This window comes from Pezoporus occidentalis, unplaced genomic scaffold (genome assembly GCF_034315485.1).
Source record: "Pezoporus occidentalis ecotype Australia unplaced genomic scaffold, CSIRO_AGI_Poc_V1 ctg9, whole genome shotgun sequence".
Lineage (NCBI taxonomy): Eukaryota > Metazoa > Chordata > Aves > Psittaciformes > Psittacidae > Pezoporus > Pezoporus occidentalis.
In genome coordinates, this window is record NW_026916262.1 from 4,997,370 (window position 1) to 5,016,835 (window position 19,466).

Sequence of the window (19,466 nt, forward strand, 5' to 3'; positions counted from 1 at the left end):
AAAAACCAGAGTGATGATGAGGCAATCACGATTACAGAGTGGTCTAACTTCTGTGGCATACTACTGCTAAAAAACCTCTTCGAGAAATTATTTCCCTTTTTCTTTTATCTTTTAACTGCCTTTTCTTTTATCTGCTACCTGATGCTATGCTCAAACTCATTCTCACTGGAACTTTCATTAAATATTTACAGCTTCATCTAAGTAAGGGCTGACCCTGCTTTGCTGCGAGTAAACTTCTTACACTGAAGGAAGCTAACCAATTTCAGCGCCATTTCAAACACACCTCTGTGTTTGAAACTGTGATATCATTAATTAATCCAAGTAAGAACAATAATTATGGAACGAGTAGCTGTAGCCAGACAAACGCACCAAAACCAGTGGACTGCAAGAGAAACGGTACAAAACAATACACCTTGCCTTATGTCACAGCAGATAAAGCACCACACTGAAATAACTATCCTCTGATAATTTATTATTGCTCTGATAGTAGCAAAAGATGAAGAATGCTTCCTATCAATCATCTTTGCCTTTATGGGAGCCCACAAAATAATCAGGTATCTAAACATAGGTGCAGCAAAATATGCAAGTTAGAAAGTGAAAGGGCACAGATGAAGCTGTTGCAGAAAGAAAGGCAACCATTAACCTTTACACATCCAAGACAGCTGAGCCTGGTGCAGTTTACTGAGCAGATGGAAACCTTATACTCAGCTAATGGAATCCTCTCATGTTTCAAAATGCAGAGAAGTGCTGCATGCATGGGACTTCACTGCATGCACACACACACAACCCAGCTCAACAATAAATGGGATGCTACCATGCAAACCTACCACCGTAGGGTAAAAAAGCTAACTGGGAATGTATAAGAGTAGTGAAGGATATAGGGAGAAAAGGGACCACACAGATAAATCACACCTTAGTCCACAAACGGAACTCCTCAAAGTGTGCAATATGCCAGGGTGAACACACGGACACCCTCGGGTAATACAAGAATACGTACCAGCACAGGCTAGTATTAGCACATGAAAACTAGCCAGCCACAGGAGTCCATCCTTCCAGCACAGATGTATTCCTGCTATTTTATGTTTAGCTGGCATGCAAAGCGCAGACCAACCCTAGGGCTCTCGCCCTACCTGTATCAGGGTATTGGGGCTTTTGTAGAGAGCTGCTCAGCCCACAAGACGTGGTATTGCGCTGCTTGGCTCTGAAGCACTGCACAAGTTTTGTCCTTGTGTACTCCCTCCGAGGACACAAACATACAGTTCATGGCTGTGAGTGATGAGAAGATGAAATTTATGAATGTCTTAGGCATATTGAGTAGTAAAACATGCGTCTCCATGGGCACTGTTTCTTGGCAGCTGCACTATAATAGAACATCCTCTCCAGCACACTAAGGTAGCAAAAATTCAGAGTATCTTCTAGGGAGGGCTGAGATGCATATAGCTGTCATGAGGAAGTTGCATATTAATAGCCCCAAAGAGGCAAATTTGTTTTTCACACCATGTTATAGCACAGGAGCTCTCAGCAAATGTCTTTACCTCAGCCCCTTTCTTTACAACATTTACTCAGATCTAGTTAGTTGGAATCTGCATTTCAGTTGTGCATATCTGTATCAGGTGACCATCAGCAACAGGACACTGGGCATTAGCAAAATGCATACAAAATACTAAACCAAACAAAATACTGATCCTCAAGGAGCCTAGCATCTCTATGCCACAAAAAATCTTCATGCAACATTGTCTTGTGGAAAATGAGCCATGTCTGAATACACGGTAACAGAAAATACGGTAAATCAACAACCCACATCCAGAGATAGGTATCAGTTCAGGCTGTGATGTAGTTTTCCTGTCCTATCTGTGTAGCACAAGCTGTCAGAGAAGTGAAGTGGGATGCGTGAAGCAATGTGGAGACAGGCAAATTGCTCCATGTGCAACAACAGGGCTCTAATTCATTCAGAGCAGCCTGCTGATAACTAAGAGCAGCACATACCAATCCCATTCCTTAAGCACACAGTTATGGTACAATCTTCCAGCGTCAAAGCATGAGGCACCTCTGCCTCCTCAGAACTGATCCTCAAAACCACCAAAAAACCCCGAAAACTTGTCTCCCTTGTTTAACTGAAAGCACTCAAAGAAAGCTGTCAGTAGTTTCTAGCACAGTTACTCACCCAACATCTGCTCATTCTTACAGTTGCTGTTACGGCTCAGAGGGAAGCTTGAATGCTCCTCAAACCCAGCATTACCCCTAGTGAAAAGGCTATGACAAATAGCAATGTGCTACTAAAGATCAAGCAGCTAAAAAAACCCTTATAGAAGCCTGGGCTGCAAGGACAGAAATGGTTCCATAATTTAGTGCCATTACCAGCCGGCCCCATACCTTCTCCTAATAAGCTTAATGGCATCAGGGAAAGGACAGTGTTGCCCTAGCTATTGTGCTGGAGATAATGGACAATAGTCCTGCAGCATAGCAGCACTATTGGTCCACAGATCATATGGCAGAAGGGACCATTGTGACCGTGCAGCTTTTCTTCCTGTGCAACAAAAAAGCTGTATGACTTTTCTGAATTAATTGTTGTTTGACCTGTCATCTGCCTGTTGGGCAGGCACATTACCCTGAATGAGCAATGTCCAGTGACAGAAGAGCCAATAAACTCTTCAGGTAAATTGCTTCAGTGTTTTATTTGCCTCATCATTAAAATTTCTGGGTCTATATTTGTCCAGCTTCAACGATGAACACTTTGCTGCTCTTACACATTGCCTGCTGGAGACCTTCTGCTCACTTATTACCCTTGGTGAGCAAGTTGCCAGTTAGTTTTCAGCTTGCAAAGTAAGATTGAGTGAAGTCTCTGGTTCCAGGATGATTGCTCCTTAATGCTGTCCAATCTCTCTAACTTATCAGTTGTCCTTCCTGAAAAGTGGATGTCAGAAACCTGGATTTCTGGATAAACTACACTCACTCTTCCATAAGGAATCACAGGTGCTTGCCAATAAAAACATGAGTCAGATAGATATACTTCATGATATTGCAGCAAATAGGTTAAGTCTGACAACTACCAGAACTTCCAACAACTCACAGAATTATGAACCCAACCTAGTTCTGCACCAGAAACTGCTGCCTCAAATGGGAACATACAAAGATCTCTTGCTTTCTTCGAAGCTTTCAACAGGGCCTCTCTCCCGCAGTGATCCAAAATCTATGACTTCACAGGTCTCTTTTTTTTTTTAATATCCTTATCTTCCTCTGGAGAACAGCTTAGCAATGAATAATCAGACTGCATGCAGAATTTCTGCCAGGCTCTGCGAGCTCGTTATTTCTGCAGCAGCGTTAGCAGCAATAACAACACACGAGCTGTGATCTCTGAGACGGGGGCATTAGCAGCTTTGGAACTAATCTGCTCTCCTCTAATGCCTGTGCTCAGTCTACTGTCCTCCAGCAAATTTGTATCAGAATGAGGAAAATGGGAAGATCTTTCAAGCACGATGGCATGACAAGGGATCTGTCAAAAGTGCCCTCTATCATAGAGACTGAAATGGAAGGATACATTAATATGAAGCAAAATAACCTTGCTTTTAGAGACAAACAGGCATTCACACATGCTGTAGTCAAAATAAGTCAGAAGTACGGTCTAGGCATCTCTCAGAAAACGGCTGAGGTGGTTTCATCTTGTTTACCCACTGTGACCACAGGTCTACCAACATCCTTCTCATGGTATACACGTTTGCTCTATCACACGCATGCTTGAGTGCACTCATTCACACAAACATGCACTGAGAACATCTTCCTGCACCCTGTGGCAAGCTAACCCAACTAATTGCCACCCAATATTATCCACAGCTTAGAGAGATTCACCGATGCCTGCACCAGATGTTGTTGAATTACCACAAACCAATCACTCCAGGCAAACATCTGCAAGAGGTCTTCATGGCATACAGCTCACCCTTTCAACACCAGAGAGGATGGCAAGCAAACTGGTGGACTACGAACAAGGTCTTTGGATTCCTACTGAAGTCCTAGTATGGCCACAACTAGCCAGAAAATGGATCCAAATCAAAAGCTCACAATGCGGTACATAGTGAGCTTTGAAGAGGATCAACTCATTCTCCTCCACAGGGATACATGGTTATGTGCTTTCATTGCTTGTTACTGACAAGAGTCAAAGTGTGAGTGTATGTCCCAGCAAAATGAATCCTTCAAAGCGCAATTCACTACCTTAACAGTAAAGAAGTTACACCATTAAAGTTCAGAAGAAAACCAGGAATTTAGAAGTCTTCAGCCAGTGTTGTCATAGCTTTAGGCAGGGCTGTGGGAAATAACTTTATGGTGAGCAGCAAGCTATATTTCACTTAAAACCAATTTTTGTTTGCTCAAAGTACTTTGACTTGCTGAAACCTACTGCATTTATTTATGAATGTAGCATTACATTATACTATTTTCTGTGTTTTGAACAGCTATATCAGACAGGCTGGGTCTTTCCTACCTAGCAACCTGTTTCCTCTGGAGGGCAGACCTGGGAGAAGGGGCGAGGAGATTTCAGCAGCAGCTGCGCAACCTGTGCATCACAACTGATGGTGTCTGCATCTGGCTGAAGGGGAACACAACTTACTTTCAAATTACAGAAATGTGAATTTTCTAAACAGAAGGCTGGTGTGATACAAAATCTGGTGACCCAAAGCTCTGCCACATTACTGCTTGTGTCTGTAGAGGTATGGTGTCTACTCCTGAGCACTGTTAACTACAGAGAGCAATCACTGTGTTTTCAAGCCACTAGCAGAGTCCTGGCTCGCAGATTTGGACGCACTGGCAGCTCAGCTTGATGTTGAATTAGTTTGATACATAAAGATCTCGTAGGCACAATATGTTACATTTCTCAAAACATACATTAAAGTTTGTTGCACCTCTTCTTACTTGAACACATGCTCCTTTACCAGCAGCATCATCCTTTCTTTTCTAATCCAGAGAAGAAATTATTTTGGCTACCTAATTTCCTATTTCAGCCATACAAGCAAAGGTAAGAAGGCTGCTCTTGTGCCCATGCCTTATACATTCCTCACAATCCCTTTCCAACAGGAAGAGAGCTGCTTCCCTCCCATTCTCCATTAAACTCTCTCATATCCACAATTTCCAAGGCAGAATTGTCAGTGTGTCCCAGGCTGTTTCAGCCTGTTTCTGTACAAGCTCTTCCCTTACACTGCCAGTGGCACACACTGCCATGAGCAACCACGCAAGAACCCAAGGCATTATACCTGGGAGCACTTCAAAGGGCAGTAGTTATGTGAACAAAGATAACTCACATGGATAACAGGTTCTACCACTGGACACTTCCCCCTGGTCTTAGTGTATTTCCACACAGTATGACAGCTTTCTCTAGGCCATTTTAGAAGCATAAATTCATCTTTTGCTTCCAATATGAGGTTTGGGACTCATGGCTTAAGATCTACTTGCTGCTTGCATTTATTTCCCTCATATATGAGAGCAGTCTTACTGAATGGTAACATACAGTGGAAAATAAAGAAACAAAAGTACCCATCAGATACAGCACATTCTCATTTACAGAAGCAAAGGTAAACATGGGGAAGTAAGAGCAAAGTGAAAAAAAACAACCCACATTTATACAATGCTATTGACTCTGTGTCTTACCTTCCAATGGGTCCCAGATCTCCTGAGTCCTGGCTGCCTGCGTCACTGGGTGTGCTCACTGATTTCGAAGAGGGAGACATAGGGGTTGGGACTAAATAATGAAAATAACAGGTATCCCATGTTAACACATGCAGCGACTGCACTGATGAAGAGCAGTGTCAGACAAATCAAAACCAATGGACCAAAATGATAGTGGATGAATGAGTGGGAGAGTTTGAAATGGTGAAAGCAAATAAGGAAGGAAAGAAAAAGAAAAGGAAGAGAGTCAAGTGAATTTTAAGTCTTTTGGAAGTGTTAAAATTGACATGAATTTAGACAGGACTGAAAGCCCAAAGGGAATCTACAGCTAATCAATGGAGGAGTTCCCTGTGGAAATAAAATAGCAATTGTTTTCTTGGGTATAGTTTAAAGTTGGCTTGCAAAAGATTTTAAAGGTATGAAGAAATATCAGGGGCTTGTCAAAAAACTAAGTGAACTCTTCTGGTAAAGCCAGATAGATAGGCAATAGAACAAGCATACTTTCCAAGTTTTGAATATAATCAAAAGCCAGTGTCCATTAGAGATGGTCTAAGGCTGCAGTGCGGAAATGACATAAAAAATAAAAGCTAAATAAGGAAATTCAGCTAAGTTAAAATCATTTCCCAAAAATGGTGAGAACACACATTAGTTTGCTTAGTGATTGCGTTTTCTTAAGTAATTTAGGTCATATAAAGGTTCCATTTTGGGTGGGACATGATTTCAACACTCAGGGAAGTTTCCCTTTAGATACTATTTGCCCAAGCTCTAGAAATGATTTTCTCTTTGGCTTGCCAGGGCTTTTGAAGCATATTTCATGCAAAGGCAGTTTTATTTCCTGAAACAGGAAAGGAAGTTCATAGCTCAAGGTCAGCCCATGTTAAAGCTCTTCAGCAAGGAAACAATAAATAAAAAAGTAAAAATACCCTGATTTCTTTTAAAATGGTTTCTCAAAAATGCAAAGGTGGCTCCAGTCAGTACTTAATCAAGTATTCTTCAAAGCAGCCACATTGAATAAAACACAAAAAAGGGGGTTTAATGCAAGAGTGAAGTTTCCCATTTGGTTTAAATCATGTGCCTTTCCCTTTATAGATTTAACGGAGTAAAACTTTAAGCTATTTTGTTATGCTCTATAATGTATAATGACAGACCTGCCAAGAGATTTGGATTTTCCATGTGGTCAAACATTTCACACAGATTCTCACTGGAGACTGTCACAGAAATGACTGCAGCATGAAAAGTGAATTCATCTTTGTGACAGCCCTTTGGCAGGTCACAGGTATGTCGTGGCTGTTTGTGTATTCCGTATTTACAACGGGATCTAGGTACCACATGCATGTGTGAAGGCATAACTAAAGCCTCCTTTGTGTATTAATTGTAAGTGTATATACAGGGAATTTATAGAGGACAAAATACTATTGTTTAACGAAAATGATTAATCTCACAGGTGAATTTTCAGGTGGTTTTGACAGTATCAACCACAAAACAATTAACTAAGATAAGAATCGATAATTTGCAACACAGATATATGCGTTTAGTTAATAGTATGATAAGTAAATACATCTTCAATTTTAGATAAAAATGAGCTTTAAATGGTAGAACATGGTATCTGATTTTATAATATCACAATAAAATTTACAAAACGTATTTTATGATACATAAAAATAATCTAACCATTGCTGTTAGAAAATTATTCTGAGAAGTGGTATTTAAAAGCTTCAGTCACTGTATCATAACTTACAAAAATAGCAACTTTTCTCAATAAATGTTCAACATCGACTGATGCAAGCTATTAACGGAAATTCCAATTCAGAATGACACAATCTACTTGTATACACACCCAAGCATCTCTATAAGGTGCTTTCCTAAATCAAGGCTTCAGTATTTTGTCAGATTTGGAGTCCTTCCTAAATATTACAGGCAAGAATGTCTAGGAGTAAAATCCTAGATTCACCCTCAGTGAATTTAATGACAAGGCTTGATACCTCCAGAGAAGCCAATATTTTAGCTAATACAGAAGAAGGCACAGAAAGGAAGGCAGGAAGGCGTGAAGGCAGGAAGGAAATTTCTCACTTTTCAACGGGAATTCCCACATGACTATGTTCTTCCTTCCTTAGCAAATTGTTAATCTGAATTTTTGGAACAAAACTTGGGACTAATGAACTGCAGCATTTATAATAATATTTCATGGGTCATCAAATAAATGTGATAGAAGATAATAAAGTCCATCAGAAAAGAAATCACTGCTGGTATGCAAACCCGATCTGCACTATGTTCACAAAAATTTCTTGAAGAGAAGAAACAGATGTTTTAGGCAATGACAAGTACTCAAAAATGCCATGAGCTGGTATATGTGTATGATATGGCAGGCATTCAAACAGAAGAGTTCACTTCACTACTACAGCCAAAAATCAAAAAAGCCAAGCATGCTTTAAGAGAAAGAATGCATTCATTGTGGCAGAGCTGAATGCTTTACAGTGTGCTTCTCTTAAATACCTAGAGGTGGTTCTGGGGATATACCAATGCTCTGTAACAAAGCTTCTGTTTCTCTTCTTTTGCGGTCTAGGTCAGAATCTTCCTGAGCTGGCTCCTTCTTTTGCTGTAGATCAGCCTGAGTTCAAACAAAGCAAAGCAAAACAAAACAAAACAATACAGAAAAGTTTCATCCACGTTTCATCAGTTTCATCAGTTTTCACCCAGTTTCATCAGCTCTAGCAATTACGTGTGGAACATACATGCACCACTGCTTAGGTACCCTTTGAAATTCGTTTAGATAGGTTTAGATAATTTATAATTTAGATAATTCATGCTGTATATTTCTCTAACAAAATTTTTCCCTGAATGCATGGAAAAACTGATCTTTACAAGGATATTTGCAAGGATTTTCACAGCAAACCAATGGAAATCTTCTGCCTCTCACTCATCAGATGCAACTTATTCAGCTAATGTAAAAGCTGACTGTAAAATAAGAGATATCATCACCCTGAATAAAAATGGCCCTTTCCTACTACCTCCAGAATCAAGAAATAAAATTTCATTGGGCTTCAGTGATGTAGCTTAAGGGCCCACATTTGCTCCCAAGCACTCGTTAACTATAAAATTACTTTCTCATAAACTTCAGCATCTAACAGAAGCAAAGGACTAATGTGTCTGAAATAGGATTTTGGCAGCTCTGGGCACCAACAGCCAAAACTAATGGTTCACAAGACCCCTCCCTCTTTACTTCAGTATCTGTACCTCCTTGGAGCTTCCACACATTAGACTCCTCCCGCTCTGGTCTACTGGGACCTAGAAACAGGAGGAGCAACATCTGCATTAGCCAGAATCCCTTATATTTGACTCATCCTTCCCCAGTTTAGTAGGGTGGAAGGAAAACACCAGTACTCCTGCCTAGTGGTTAGAACATTTCTTTTTAAAAAGCAGGCTTGTGGCCCTTCTCCCAGGCAGATGAAGGAACTGAACCCGTGTCTCTACTTTGTTAGTCTAGTGCAGTAATCAGTAATGCAAGTAAAACAAAACATAAGTGGTCATGTCTATCATTTTGTCATGTTTCAAATGCAGCAATTCCAGCATATTTCTTACAGAGAATGTTGGAGGCATCTGCCTTTGTACTGTGGAACCTACGCTGGATAGCATCGGCTTCTAAATCAGTTGTTCCTACCCAACTTCCACACAGAAAGGTTTTCTGTTCTGCTGAAACCAGAGTGTGGGGCACAGAGGACTCTCACAGAGCATCAAACTAGAGCTGATGTTGGTGCAGGCACAACAGAAAACCTTGAAGTTCAAAAGCATCCCCACGTAGTCCAGTTTGAACATGGCCAGGATGCAGAAGAACACTGCTTTTACAGACAAAGTTTCAGGCATATCACTGTGCTCAGTTCTTCCCATGAGCTATCCTGAAGTATCTCAGTACACAGGGTGGTAGATAAATCTTCTGCACCAGCGTACGTGGCTAAGCACTTAAGTGAATGTTAGACTTCACTCCTGGAGGCCATTAGACATCCCAGTGCACCCATTTACGATGCCACAGTTAGGCACTGCAGCATAGCCTGCAGAGCTGGGTGTCCCGGGCTGGATCTGGCTATTGGGGCCAGTGCAAAGTTCCAGCCACCACAAGATCTCCATGAGGCATGAAACCAGAGGTGGGGAACAAAGGAAAGGACTTAATAGCTTCCTTCCTTCATTAGCTTGTCTCCTTTCCCTCCAATTCATTAACAGGCTAGTAATGAACACTGAAAATGTTAATGTTTAGAGTTCTGCTTACAGAGGACTCCCCCAGTGACTCCAGGAGACTCAGGGGGGGTGGGCTGGTAATTGCACACAAATGGCTCAAATGAACAAAGATTAAAAAGACAGCCAAAACTGGAACACTGATTTCTTGGATCACATCACATTTTCACAGTAATTCCATGAAATTCATGTACAATATTAAAGTGTCAGTTTAAAAGGAAACCACTTATTAGTAAAGGATAACAGGTGCTTTAAACTGTAGTAAGTGTTGACATTTGAAGGAAAGGAAACATAATCACTTAATGTTTCTCTGACTTTGCATGAAAATGAATATCCACTCCCTGTCAATTCTCACCTCTATTCCGCTAAGTGACTGAATAAAAAGAAGTACAAATCCCTTAATGAAAAACCTAATGCATATTGTCAAGGACAAATAAACTAATATGTCAATCAAACTTTAACAGAACTGAAAGATGCACCCATGCCAGAAGATGAAAATGCAATTGCAATTATGTTTTACTTTGGTGGAGAACAATAATTGTAAATCTGTTACCTTAGCTAGTAATCAAACTAGTCTTCAAAAATACACACTTAGATTGTAATGGCTTGGAAAAAACATGAGCCCTCTTTCTGTCTTTCCTTACTCTCCACTCCCTTTCCATTGAAGAAGAGGCCAGGAAAAAGCATTGCGGCAAATCAATTTTTCTTTCTACACACACGTACATATCATGTTGTCTAAGCTGTTGTCATCTGACAGTCCACTGGTTTTAAAAGCAATTCCCTCGCCCCAACTTTCTTGACTGAAAATAAGCATTTTTATTTTAAGGTTAGACTGATGTGGGTTTGAGGATCTCATTCCACATGACAGATACCTTGGGGTATAAAATACCGAGATGTCAAAACCTCAGCAAGCCCCTTCTGCAATCCTGAGCTATCTAAAAGACACTTCTGCATATTTACCTCTTTCTTCTTCCTTTCCTCCTCCTTCCGTTTCTTCTCTTCTCTTATCTGAGCCAAGCGCTGCTTTTTGCGCTCAAGTTCCGCTTTTAAATCACTTTTGTCTGACATTTTGACTCTGCTGGAAAGAAAATTACAGAAACCAAGGTGAAAACAGAAATAAATGTTTTCCTTATTTACTGAAGAAAACAAATAATTATATCAAAAACAGCATTTCTAAAATTCCTACAAATATATTTCTATAGAAATACTGGCCTTTGGACTATACTTACGTTGTAGAAAGCAGAATATTTGTTCCACAATTTTTATTTCAAGAAATTAGACCAGAATATCACCAAACATGGAATATTATCAAATTATCTTTATTAGAAAACTACCTATGTGAAGCAAACCCATTTTTGTCTGCTGGTCAGAATAATGCTTTAATGCTTTTACACACTGAAGCTAAAGTCTTTTGATTTTCATCAGCTTCAGCAGCATTGCCAGACTGCAGGGCCCAGATCCACAAAAGGATTTCAATTTGAAGCACAAGAACCAGATCTGCCCCACACAGCCCCATACATCTTAGACAAGTAATAATTTCCCTTGCAAAACTGGAAACATGATAGCTTTTGCTTCTGCAGGTGCCTTGAATGGCTGCCATGCCAGGATCCCCCCAGTTCCACTAGTACAGCCCCACAGAGACACCAGCTCAGTCCCAATATCCTTCACATATTCACCCCTGTGGGGAGCACCCTCATCAAGCTCGGGGATATTCTGCTCAGGAATCAACTCCACCCTTTCCAGGGAAAGCTGGGCCATTCCCCCATAAAGCTGCAGACTAGGTACAAAACCAGAGAACCCAGCAAACCTGAGCTTCTCTTTAAAGCAGCAGCACATTCCTCTGCCAACAGTCTCATGCTCAGATCATCTTTCCAAGAGGCAGGAGAAATGCCCAATATTCCTGATTTGACTCCAACCACACAAACTTGGCAAAAGCATTTCTTCTGAGCTTCTGAGATGACTGCCCCTCTATTTACTCTTAAACACAATTCTCTGTGGCATAGTGATGTGAAGCCATGTACACTCTTTTAAATCTCTGTCAACCTAGTTACTGTTATGTGAGCCTTGAAAATGACAAGCAAAGAGATAAAAAGTCACATAATACAGAAATGCAGCCAGATCTCTAAAGAACATAGGATACCAACCTTTTTCTACAGTTTTAAAACCCCACTCATGTACAAATCTGTAATTTAAGTTACAGATATTTAACTTCTTTTCTAACTTCATAATCATCACAGGCTGTCATCTAACTCTATCAATACTGATTAGCACTTTATTTCAAAGATAGTCCCGACTAACAGAGACATTCATGAAAACAGTTAACTGCCTTTCCTATTAATTCACACATCACTGACCACATGCAACCCCGAATCAATCAGATCAATGGCCGTGCCATGTATACTCTATGGGAGCCTATTGTTGGCCTGATGCATGGGAAATTTAAATGGCAACTCTCTGCTAATATGATGAGAACTCCACCCACATTACTGTCTGGGTGGGTGAATGACCGGAGAGTGAATTTATATGCTAAAAATTATACAGTGCTTTCACCCATCATGAATTCCTCTGTAGTCATCAGCTTTCTTCCCAGAATGATAAAAGCACAGTGCTTTGTTGTCCTTGCAAGCATTTTCATTTAATGGAAGAAAAGAATAATATTTGAAATCAGAAATAAGAGCAGCATGAGGGATGCCAAAGGGGCCAGCACACCTGTATTTGCGTGTGGACCACACTACAGATGCTAACACTTCCCAGTCAAACTCCTAGCTGAAGCCCTCACGCGGGAATTAAACCAGTCCAGCTCACATTGTCATAGATCCTACACTTCAACAGAGCTGCCCCTCCTGGCCACGCGCCCTGCAGTCCTTCCGAGGCCCAGGGACTCCTGGTTCAATCCACAACAACTCACAGTAAATGGTATAGCTAGGAAGGACATGAAACTCCTAGGAAACTGGACCACAGAGTGCACTGGCTGTATGAGGAGGCACATAATTTCTTTATTTCTCTCTTACTCTTGTTCTATTCATTATTATACTGTTTTCAATTTGAGAAAAAGAAATCAAAAAATGGTAGGAAAAAAGTGTATTTGATACCAAGAAAACTAAGCAGTAGCACCTTATTGTTAATCTGTGTGATCTGTTGACGTCAGTGAGCTATTTTCACATAAGAAATGGCTGGAGAAGAAAAGCTTTCTAATGGCAGGTAGATTTTGCTTACCAATCTGCTCAGGATTTGCGGGTCTCTCTCAGATATGGCAGAAATCCCTTTTGGGGGATCCCTATGGCAGAAGAAATTTCCCTAATCTGTTGCACACATTTGAATTCTGATTATGAAGATCCTCCTCACAGCCTTTTGGACTAGGTAGGGATTTTGCATCCTTTTAGTTCTGCAGTTTGGCAGCAGAGAGAGAGCTCCTGTTTCTATGCAAAAAATATGCAAATATGTTTTAAGGCTTATGACAGAAACCCTGAGGGTTTGGCATCCCTTTCAAGCGGTTTGTCAGATATCCATGAATGGCTTTCTAAAAATTCGTTCTCTTTATGTCAGGGAAGCTAACTAGCTTCCCTCCTGATTTGAGCATCACCAGTTTTGTGCCTGGCCCCTTCTTTACAATACTCCAGTCAGGGTGACCAATCCTATTATAACTTTGCCCTATTTCTAACAAAACAGATATTACATACAACAAAGGTGATGTATTAAATTTCCTTCAAACAGCTTACCAACCTTCAAACTGGCTAGCTACAATTTTAGCACAAATTGTACACTGAGGGTATGTAATCACCTTTCTCAGGTGTCAGCAAGTCAGGAGTGAGCAAGGAGGCAAGCATACTTGACACTCTACTTGGTGTTAACCATGGCGCTAACACTATTCATTACTGAGTATAAATTTCTAATGATTGCCATTCTGAGTGCCAAAAGGCATGTCCTACCAAGACAGATAAAGGCAAACAGTAAAAAAGATTTACTTTTAGCATTCTCTGTGATGCAAAATGACAGCCCAAGGCTTATGTACAACCTAATCTTCTCCAGCCTGTGAGAAAGCATTGGTCAGAGCGAAACAGCAAGGAGCGCATTTTGTAGTGAAGCAATTAAATCTTGTATGTGGGAGAAGGAACACATTAGAACAAACACACTGAGCATTGCATTCGATGTAGAAAGAGTTCTTATATCAGGGCAGCAGTGTAGGGCTCCTCTCAGCAAGAGAGGTTCGTAATCTTAGATCAAATTTTATTTTGTTTGGCCCAGTTTACTGTCAAGTGACACAGTTTTAAGAGTCCTCCCACTGCAAGAGAGCTTACCACCCACATGCAGATGTAGCAGGATACGTGGATGTGAACCACCTTACACAGAGCACTCATCTGCACTCCTAATACTCTGAGGGAATTCTCCTTTCTAGAGACAGAAGCCTGCTCCTTTTGACTTCTAATGAAACAGACTGCTCTATGTCAAGATGTCAGTTTTCCCTGTATTCATTAAACATGCCTCAGAGTCCCCTCTTAGGCTTAGAAATACAGCCAATACCACTCCCACATCAGAGGGTCACCAGATCCATCAGGATAGCAGCCACCCAGGTGTGTGCAAAGGTGGAGCTGAGGCTTCTGAGGACTGCATTATGGGACCTCACCATCTACAGGGATTATCTCACTAAATCTGTATGTTCATGCTGTAGATGCAGAGTTATCCTTACCATCAATGCAGGTAAAATCAAAAGAGTCCGGGTATCCTAGGACGTGACTCCACTTTTCCAAAAGCAGTTAAGAATAAGCATGCCCCAAAGCCATCAGCTCCTCTCCAATGATGATAAAGGGTCCTGGGTGATCAGTTAAGCTCTAAAAATTTCCATTGTAAATGTCTCAGACTGGGTTAGAAGAATCCTGACCTTAACATGCTCCTAGCAGTTCCTTTTAGCTTGTCAGTACATAAAAAAAATCTTTGAAAGACCATTTACATTAATCTTAAAATAATAACAGTGTTTGCACAACCTTCTCTGCTGTACAGAACATACGCAGAACTATGCTACTAAACTTATCACACAGGTACTAACATCTTATGATCATTTCATTAGTTGCAGCTGTAAGCACATGAGCGTGGAAGATGCAAACAGCATTTTACCCTCTACTGGACTAAAAGCCATGCATGTACTTTTAGAATGAAAGCCAGCAGACTTATTACAGTTTTATAATAAGCTACAAGGTCTTTAATAATGATCAGTGTTACAATACTTGAGCAGATATTTATACTATTTATGTGAGCGCACAACAGCAAAACCAGCCACAGGCATCTAAAAAGGTTTACTACAATTGCAGAATTGATTGATAAATTGATACTTGCCATAGTAATAAAACCACAGAGATAGAGGAACAAAGAGTGGCAACACATGTATATAGCTTGGACTAAATGTAAGAAAAAATAAGCATGAAGTGCCCAATGTAGGATGAATAAAATAAAATCAAGGAAAATTATGACATTGCACACTTTTTATAAGCAGAAAAAGAAAATAAGATATAACAACTCCCTCCTCTTAAAGACTGTTCATTATATCTCCTAGAATAGCATCTTGTCGGTATGCTGTCACCAAGCTCATTTAAAAAGAAACCTGAATTTCCAACTCTGTTAGTCTACATTTTACTGCTTTTTGGTGTATGGGGGATATTTATATGCTGTCCATTTAGTAGGCTGCACTAGAGTAGAACTATATTCACCACTTCATGACAATGTCTTTCCTGCTTTGTGACTTACGATGTTGCCCTTTTAATAATTATTATCATTAAGGGGTTCATTAAGTAATGTTACATATGGCATTAGTCATCCTATACAACTAATTATAAATAATTAATTCATTAATATAGTTTTCTAAAATAAATAGGCAGCATCCAGTACTTGTAGATTCTGTACATGTATTATTCATATGTCTTCATAAAGAGCCAGTTAGTCTTGAGTCCAAAACTGCAAAATGTCTTTAGTTGAAATGCAAAGGAAGTTGCACAATAAAATACATTACTCAATGATTTTTGGCTTTTAAAGAGTGGGTTTATAGAGTGGGAGTACTATTACTATTGAAACAGGCTGGGTGGATAACTGTTTGAGAGCAACCCCGAGAAGAAGGACTTGGGGTGTTGGCTGCTGAGAACCTCAACATGAGCCGGCTTCAGTGTGCGCTCCCAGCCCAGAAACTAACCGTACCCTGGGCTGCATCAAAAGGAGTGTGACCAGCAGGTCAAAGGAGGTGAACCTGCCCCTCTGCTCTCATGAGACCCCACCTGCAGTACTGCATTCAGCTCTGGGGCCCCCAGCACAAGAGTTATGGGACCTGCTTGAGTGAGTCCAGAGGAAGGCCAGGAAGATGATCAGAGGGCTGGAACAGTTTTAAACTGAAGGAAGGTAGATTTAGATTAGATATTAAGAAGAAATTCTTTACTATGGAGGTGATGGGACACTGCAACAGGTTGTCCCAGAGCAGCTGTGGCTGCCCCACCCCTGGCAGCGTTCAAGGCCAGGTTGTACAGGGCTTTGAGCAACCTGGTCTAGTGAAAGGTGTCCCTGGAAAGGTGGAAGTAGAGGAGCTTTAAGGTCCCTTCCAACCCAAACCATTCTATGATTCTGTGAAACTATTACATACGGAGTTTTCTACTGAAAAAAGAAAAAAAGGATTAATTTCTACTATACACCATATTTTTCTCTATTTTGTACAAAAGAATACATTTCCTACAGTTAGGAATATTATACATTTTCATAACAGAAAAAAATTCCCAAAATACCTATAACTTTTGCAAGTCTAAAGTGTGCATGCAAAGTATGAAATTGAACAAAGCAGTTGAGTATCTTTGGTCTGCAAGAAACCACAGGGGAACTGTTCCCCTAGCATAAATGCACTCTAATAGATGGCATTCATTTGAAAATAATGATTGAAACACACTTCAAATGGGCAAGAGGGGCTGGAATCATCTTCTTGACAGCAATTTCTAAGTAAACATATGAGTACCTCTTTTCATCATGCATCAGAATTTGCACTTGACTTCAGTCAAATAACATAAATACTTTTGCTAAATAAGCATATAAATATTTACAAGATCACAACAATGGGTAAATATTTGCAGTTGCAAAAACTTCACATTTTCAGTATTTTAAGGAATCTCCTGTGTGATGAACCCAGGGAAACACTGAGTAAAATTGGAAAGACTAAGTATTTTTTTCTACATAACCTTGAGGCAAAACAGTCAGGCTTTTTACACCGCATCTGTGTATTTATCTATAAATAAAAATGGTTGTTAAGTGTTAGATTCCAAGGAATGTATCATTTTTATCCTTCAGCTTCTGAACATTTCTAGCAGACAGGCAAAGATCTTTTACTTTGTTCTGTAAAGGTTTACAAATCACAGCATCCAGAGATTTGGTTCTGTGCTTCCTCCTGGTTGCTATGCAACAGGTCAGCGCATCTCTAGCCTATTTATTTTGAGGTTGACAGGGTGTAAGATACATACCTACGACTGCTCAATTATACATCCCTTACAATCTGCTACTATTTAATCTTTTCACTCTTGTTCTGCCATAATGGCCCTTCAACAAAGTGAACTGAATTACAGCAGAATTACAGGGTGCTTACAAATAGCATATGAGCAAAGCTCTACTACTGCCCATTCTTCCAGCACCATGCATAGTGTCAATGAACCATCACCTTCTTATCATCCCATTCTCTCATGTGCCCTTAAGCCTCTTAAATTTACCATGATCTTTTCAATTCCAACAAGCATAGCTCCATGGAAGAGCCATCAGGGTTGAAGAGAACAAGCTCCTGGCAACAACTCGCTGGAGATAGATAAGTAAGGACTAAATGACATTCCAGCTAGGATTAGAATGAATATAAGTTCTATGTCCTAACAGGTCAGGTCACTCTAGCAAAGCTGTTGCACAACTCTGCCCAAATATGTTCCTTTTATATTGAGTTCCACAGAACGGACTGCATGTATCACCTCAAAGAAAACTAAATTTTCAATAGGTCTTTTTGACTGTCTTGGATTTTCCCCTCAATAAGCATTACTGAGTACAGTTATAACTGCACAATGACCTCACGTGGTGGGAGGTGATTCTCAGTGATGCATCTAATAATGATTTGTAGCTGCTCAGGGTCTGATTCCACAATTGTGCCCCTGTTGGAAAGAGTGGATGATTTTAACAAAACAACCAACTGCATGCCTGACCACATTCTGATCTTGTGGAATACAGGATTTCCAGGTCTTCTCAGTCAGTTCCCCCTCTATCAGCTTCTGGTTTTGTTATCTTTTACTGTTCGGCTGCAGTCACAATTCTGAAGCATTGTGACTCTTCATTGTCCATGCGTTAACTGGTCTTACTTCTTGTGCCGTGCTATCTTCTGTGAATTTCCCAGCTTGCTTCTGAGTGGAACTGCAGGATAGTTTAAAAAAGTTTTCTGACGTTCAAAGATAGCCAAATGCAAGCTATAAACTGTTAAGATTTTAGAGATGGATAATGTGAGAGAGATGACAGAATCTAACCCTCAATCTGCAGGTCACTTACCTAGAAAAAAAGAGCCCTGCATTTCATGTATCTGATTTAAATTTCTTTTATATGTAAGTCTTACATAATGCTTAGACTTCAATGATATCTGCTGCTGCCATTGATATCACCACTTCTTCAAAACCTATATAAAATAGCTGGTTCATCAGAAGAGTACCAAAGTGCCTCCCAGGAGTACAGTTAATGACTTACTGAGACCTAATGTAGAATTCTATTTCAAGATGTTTGTTAGTCTCTCTTGAAGCGGCACAAAGACTCATTCTCTCCATCCTGCAAACATTTCAGACATTAAAACATGTACTTCTACTCCCTGTGGGGGCAAAACTGACCCCTCTGACTTTTCTAACCTCCTCCTGAGATAACCCCAGTGGCATATGGCCAGAAAACTGATACTTCAAGCCATTTACCCAAACATGAAAAATGCATGCTCTAGTGTCTGCTTCGTAGCCCAGTTATGACAACTGTCAGACAGATATTAAAGAGAAAGCGATGCTGCCGACATACAGGTTTTGCTGGAAAACTTACCCAGATATCACTTCCTTCTTAAAACAAAAATATACTTTGCTTTGTGGCTGACATTTGTAAGGATGCAATTAGGCTAAAAATATTACACATTGATTTTATCTCTGAAGTCAATACACCTAAAGATTTAGAAACCAGATAGGAGGCTGTAGGAAATCTGCAGGGCATCTCATAGGAGTTCTCATAATTTTTAAGGAACTAAATGGGAAAAATAGCACTACCATTCCCTTTGTGCTTCTCAGGGCTTCTTCAGATGTACTAACAAAGCACAAGAAATGACCAGAGTTAGCCTTAGCCAGTCATCCCTTTTGATTTACTTAAGTGGAAAAAGATATGCCAAGATAAAAAAGCAAGATGATAAATGCAGATGTCTAACAGCATAATTTAATGGACATATAAAAAACTGCAAAGAATTTGAATATGAGAGAGGACTGAGAAACAAGAAGTCTATGTCTTCCACTTATATTCTCTGTGATTAAAATATTCCACTAAAATGGTATAAATATGTTTTTTGTGGTTTTTTTTCTGTC

The 19,466-nt window shown here is 40.1% G+C and overlaps 1 protein-coding gene across 14 annotated transcripts in view; it reads right to left on the reverse strand.

The window, feature by feature from the left end:
• Positions 1 to 19,466, reverse strand: part of DYNC1I1 (dynein cytoplasmic 1 intermediate chain 1) — a 192,323-nt gene that overhangs the window by 164,488 nt on the left and 8,369 nt on the right. For 2 of the 14 annotated variants that reach the window (XM_062605079.1, XM_062605074.1), the window contains exons 2-5: positions 10,840 to 10,957; positions 8,887 to 8,937; positions 8,146 to 8,260; positions 5,635 to 5,692 (exon numbers count right to left, since the gene is read on the reverse strand). In XM_062605079.1, the coding sequence (XP_062461063.1) occupies positions 5,635 to 5,692; positions 8,146 to 8,260; positions 8,887 to 8,937; positions 10,840 to 10,947 (332 nt within the window). In that variant the 5' untranslated portion in view covers positions 10,948 to 10,957. Of the gene's footprint in view, positions 1 to 5,634; positions 5,777 to 8,145; positions 8,261 to 8,886; positions 8,938 to 10,839; positions 10,958 to 19,466 lie in introns of all 14 variants that reach the window. The other 12 variants (XM_062605077.1, XM_062605071.1, XM_062605073.1 and 9 more) reach the window with 7 other exon arrangements.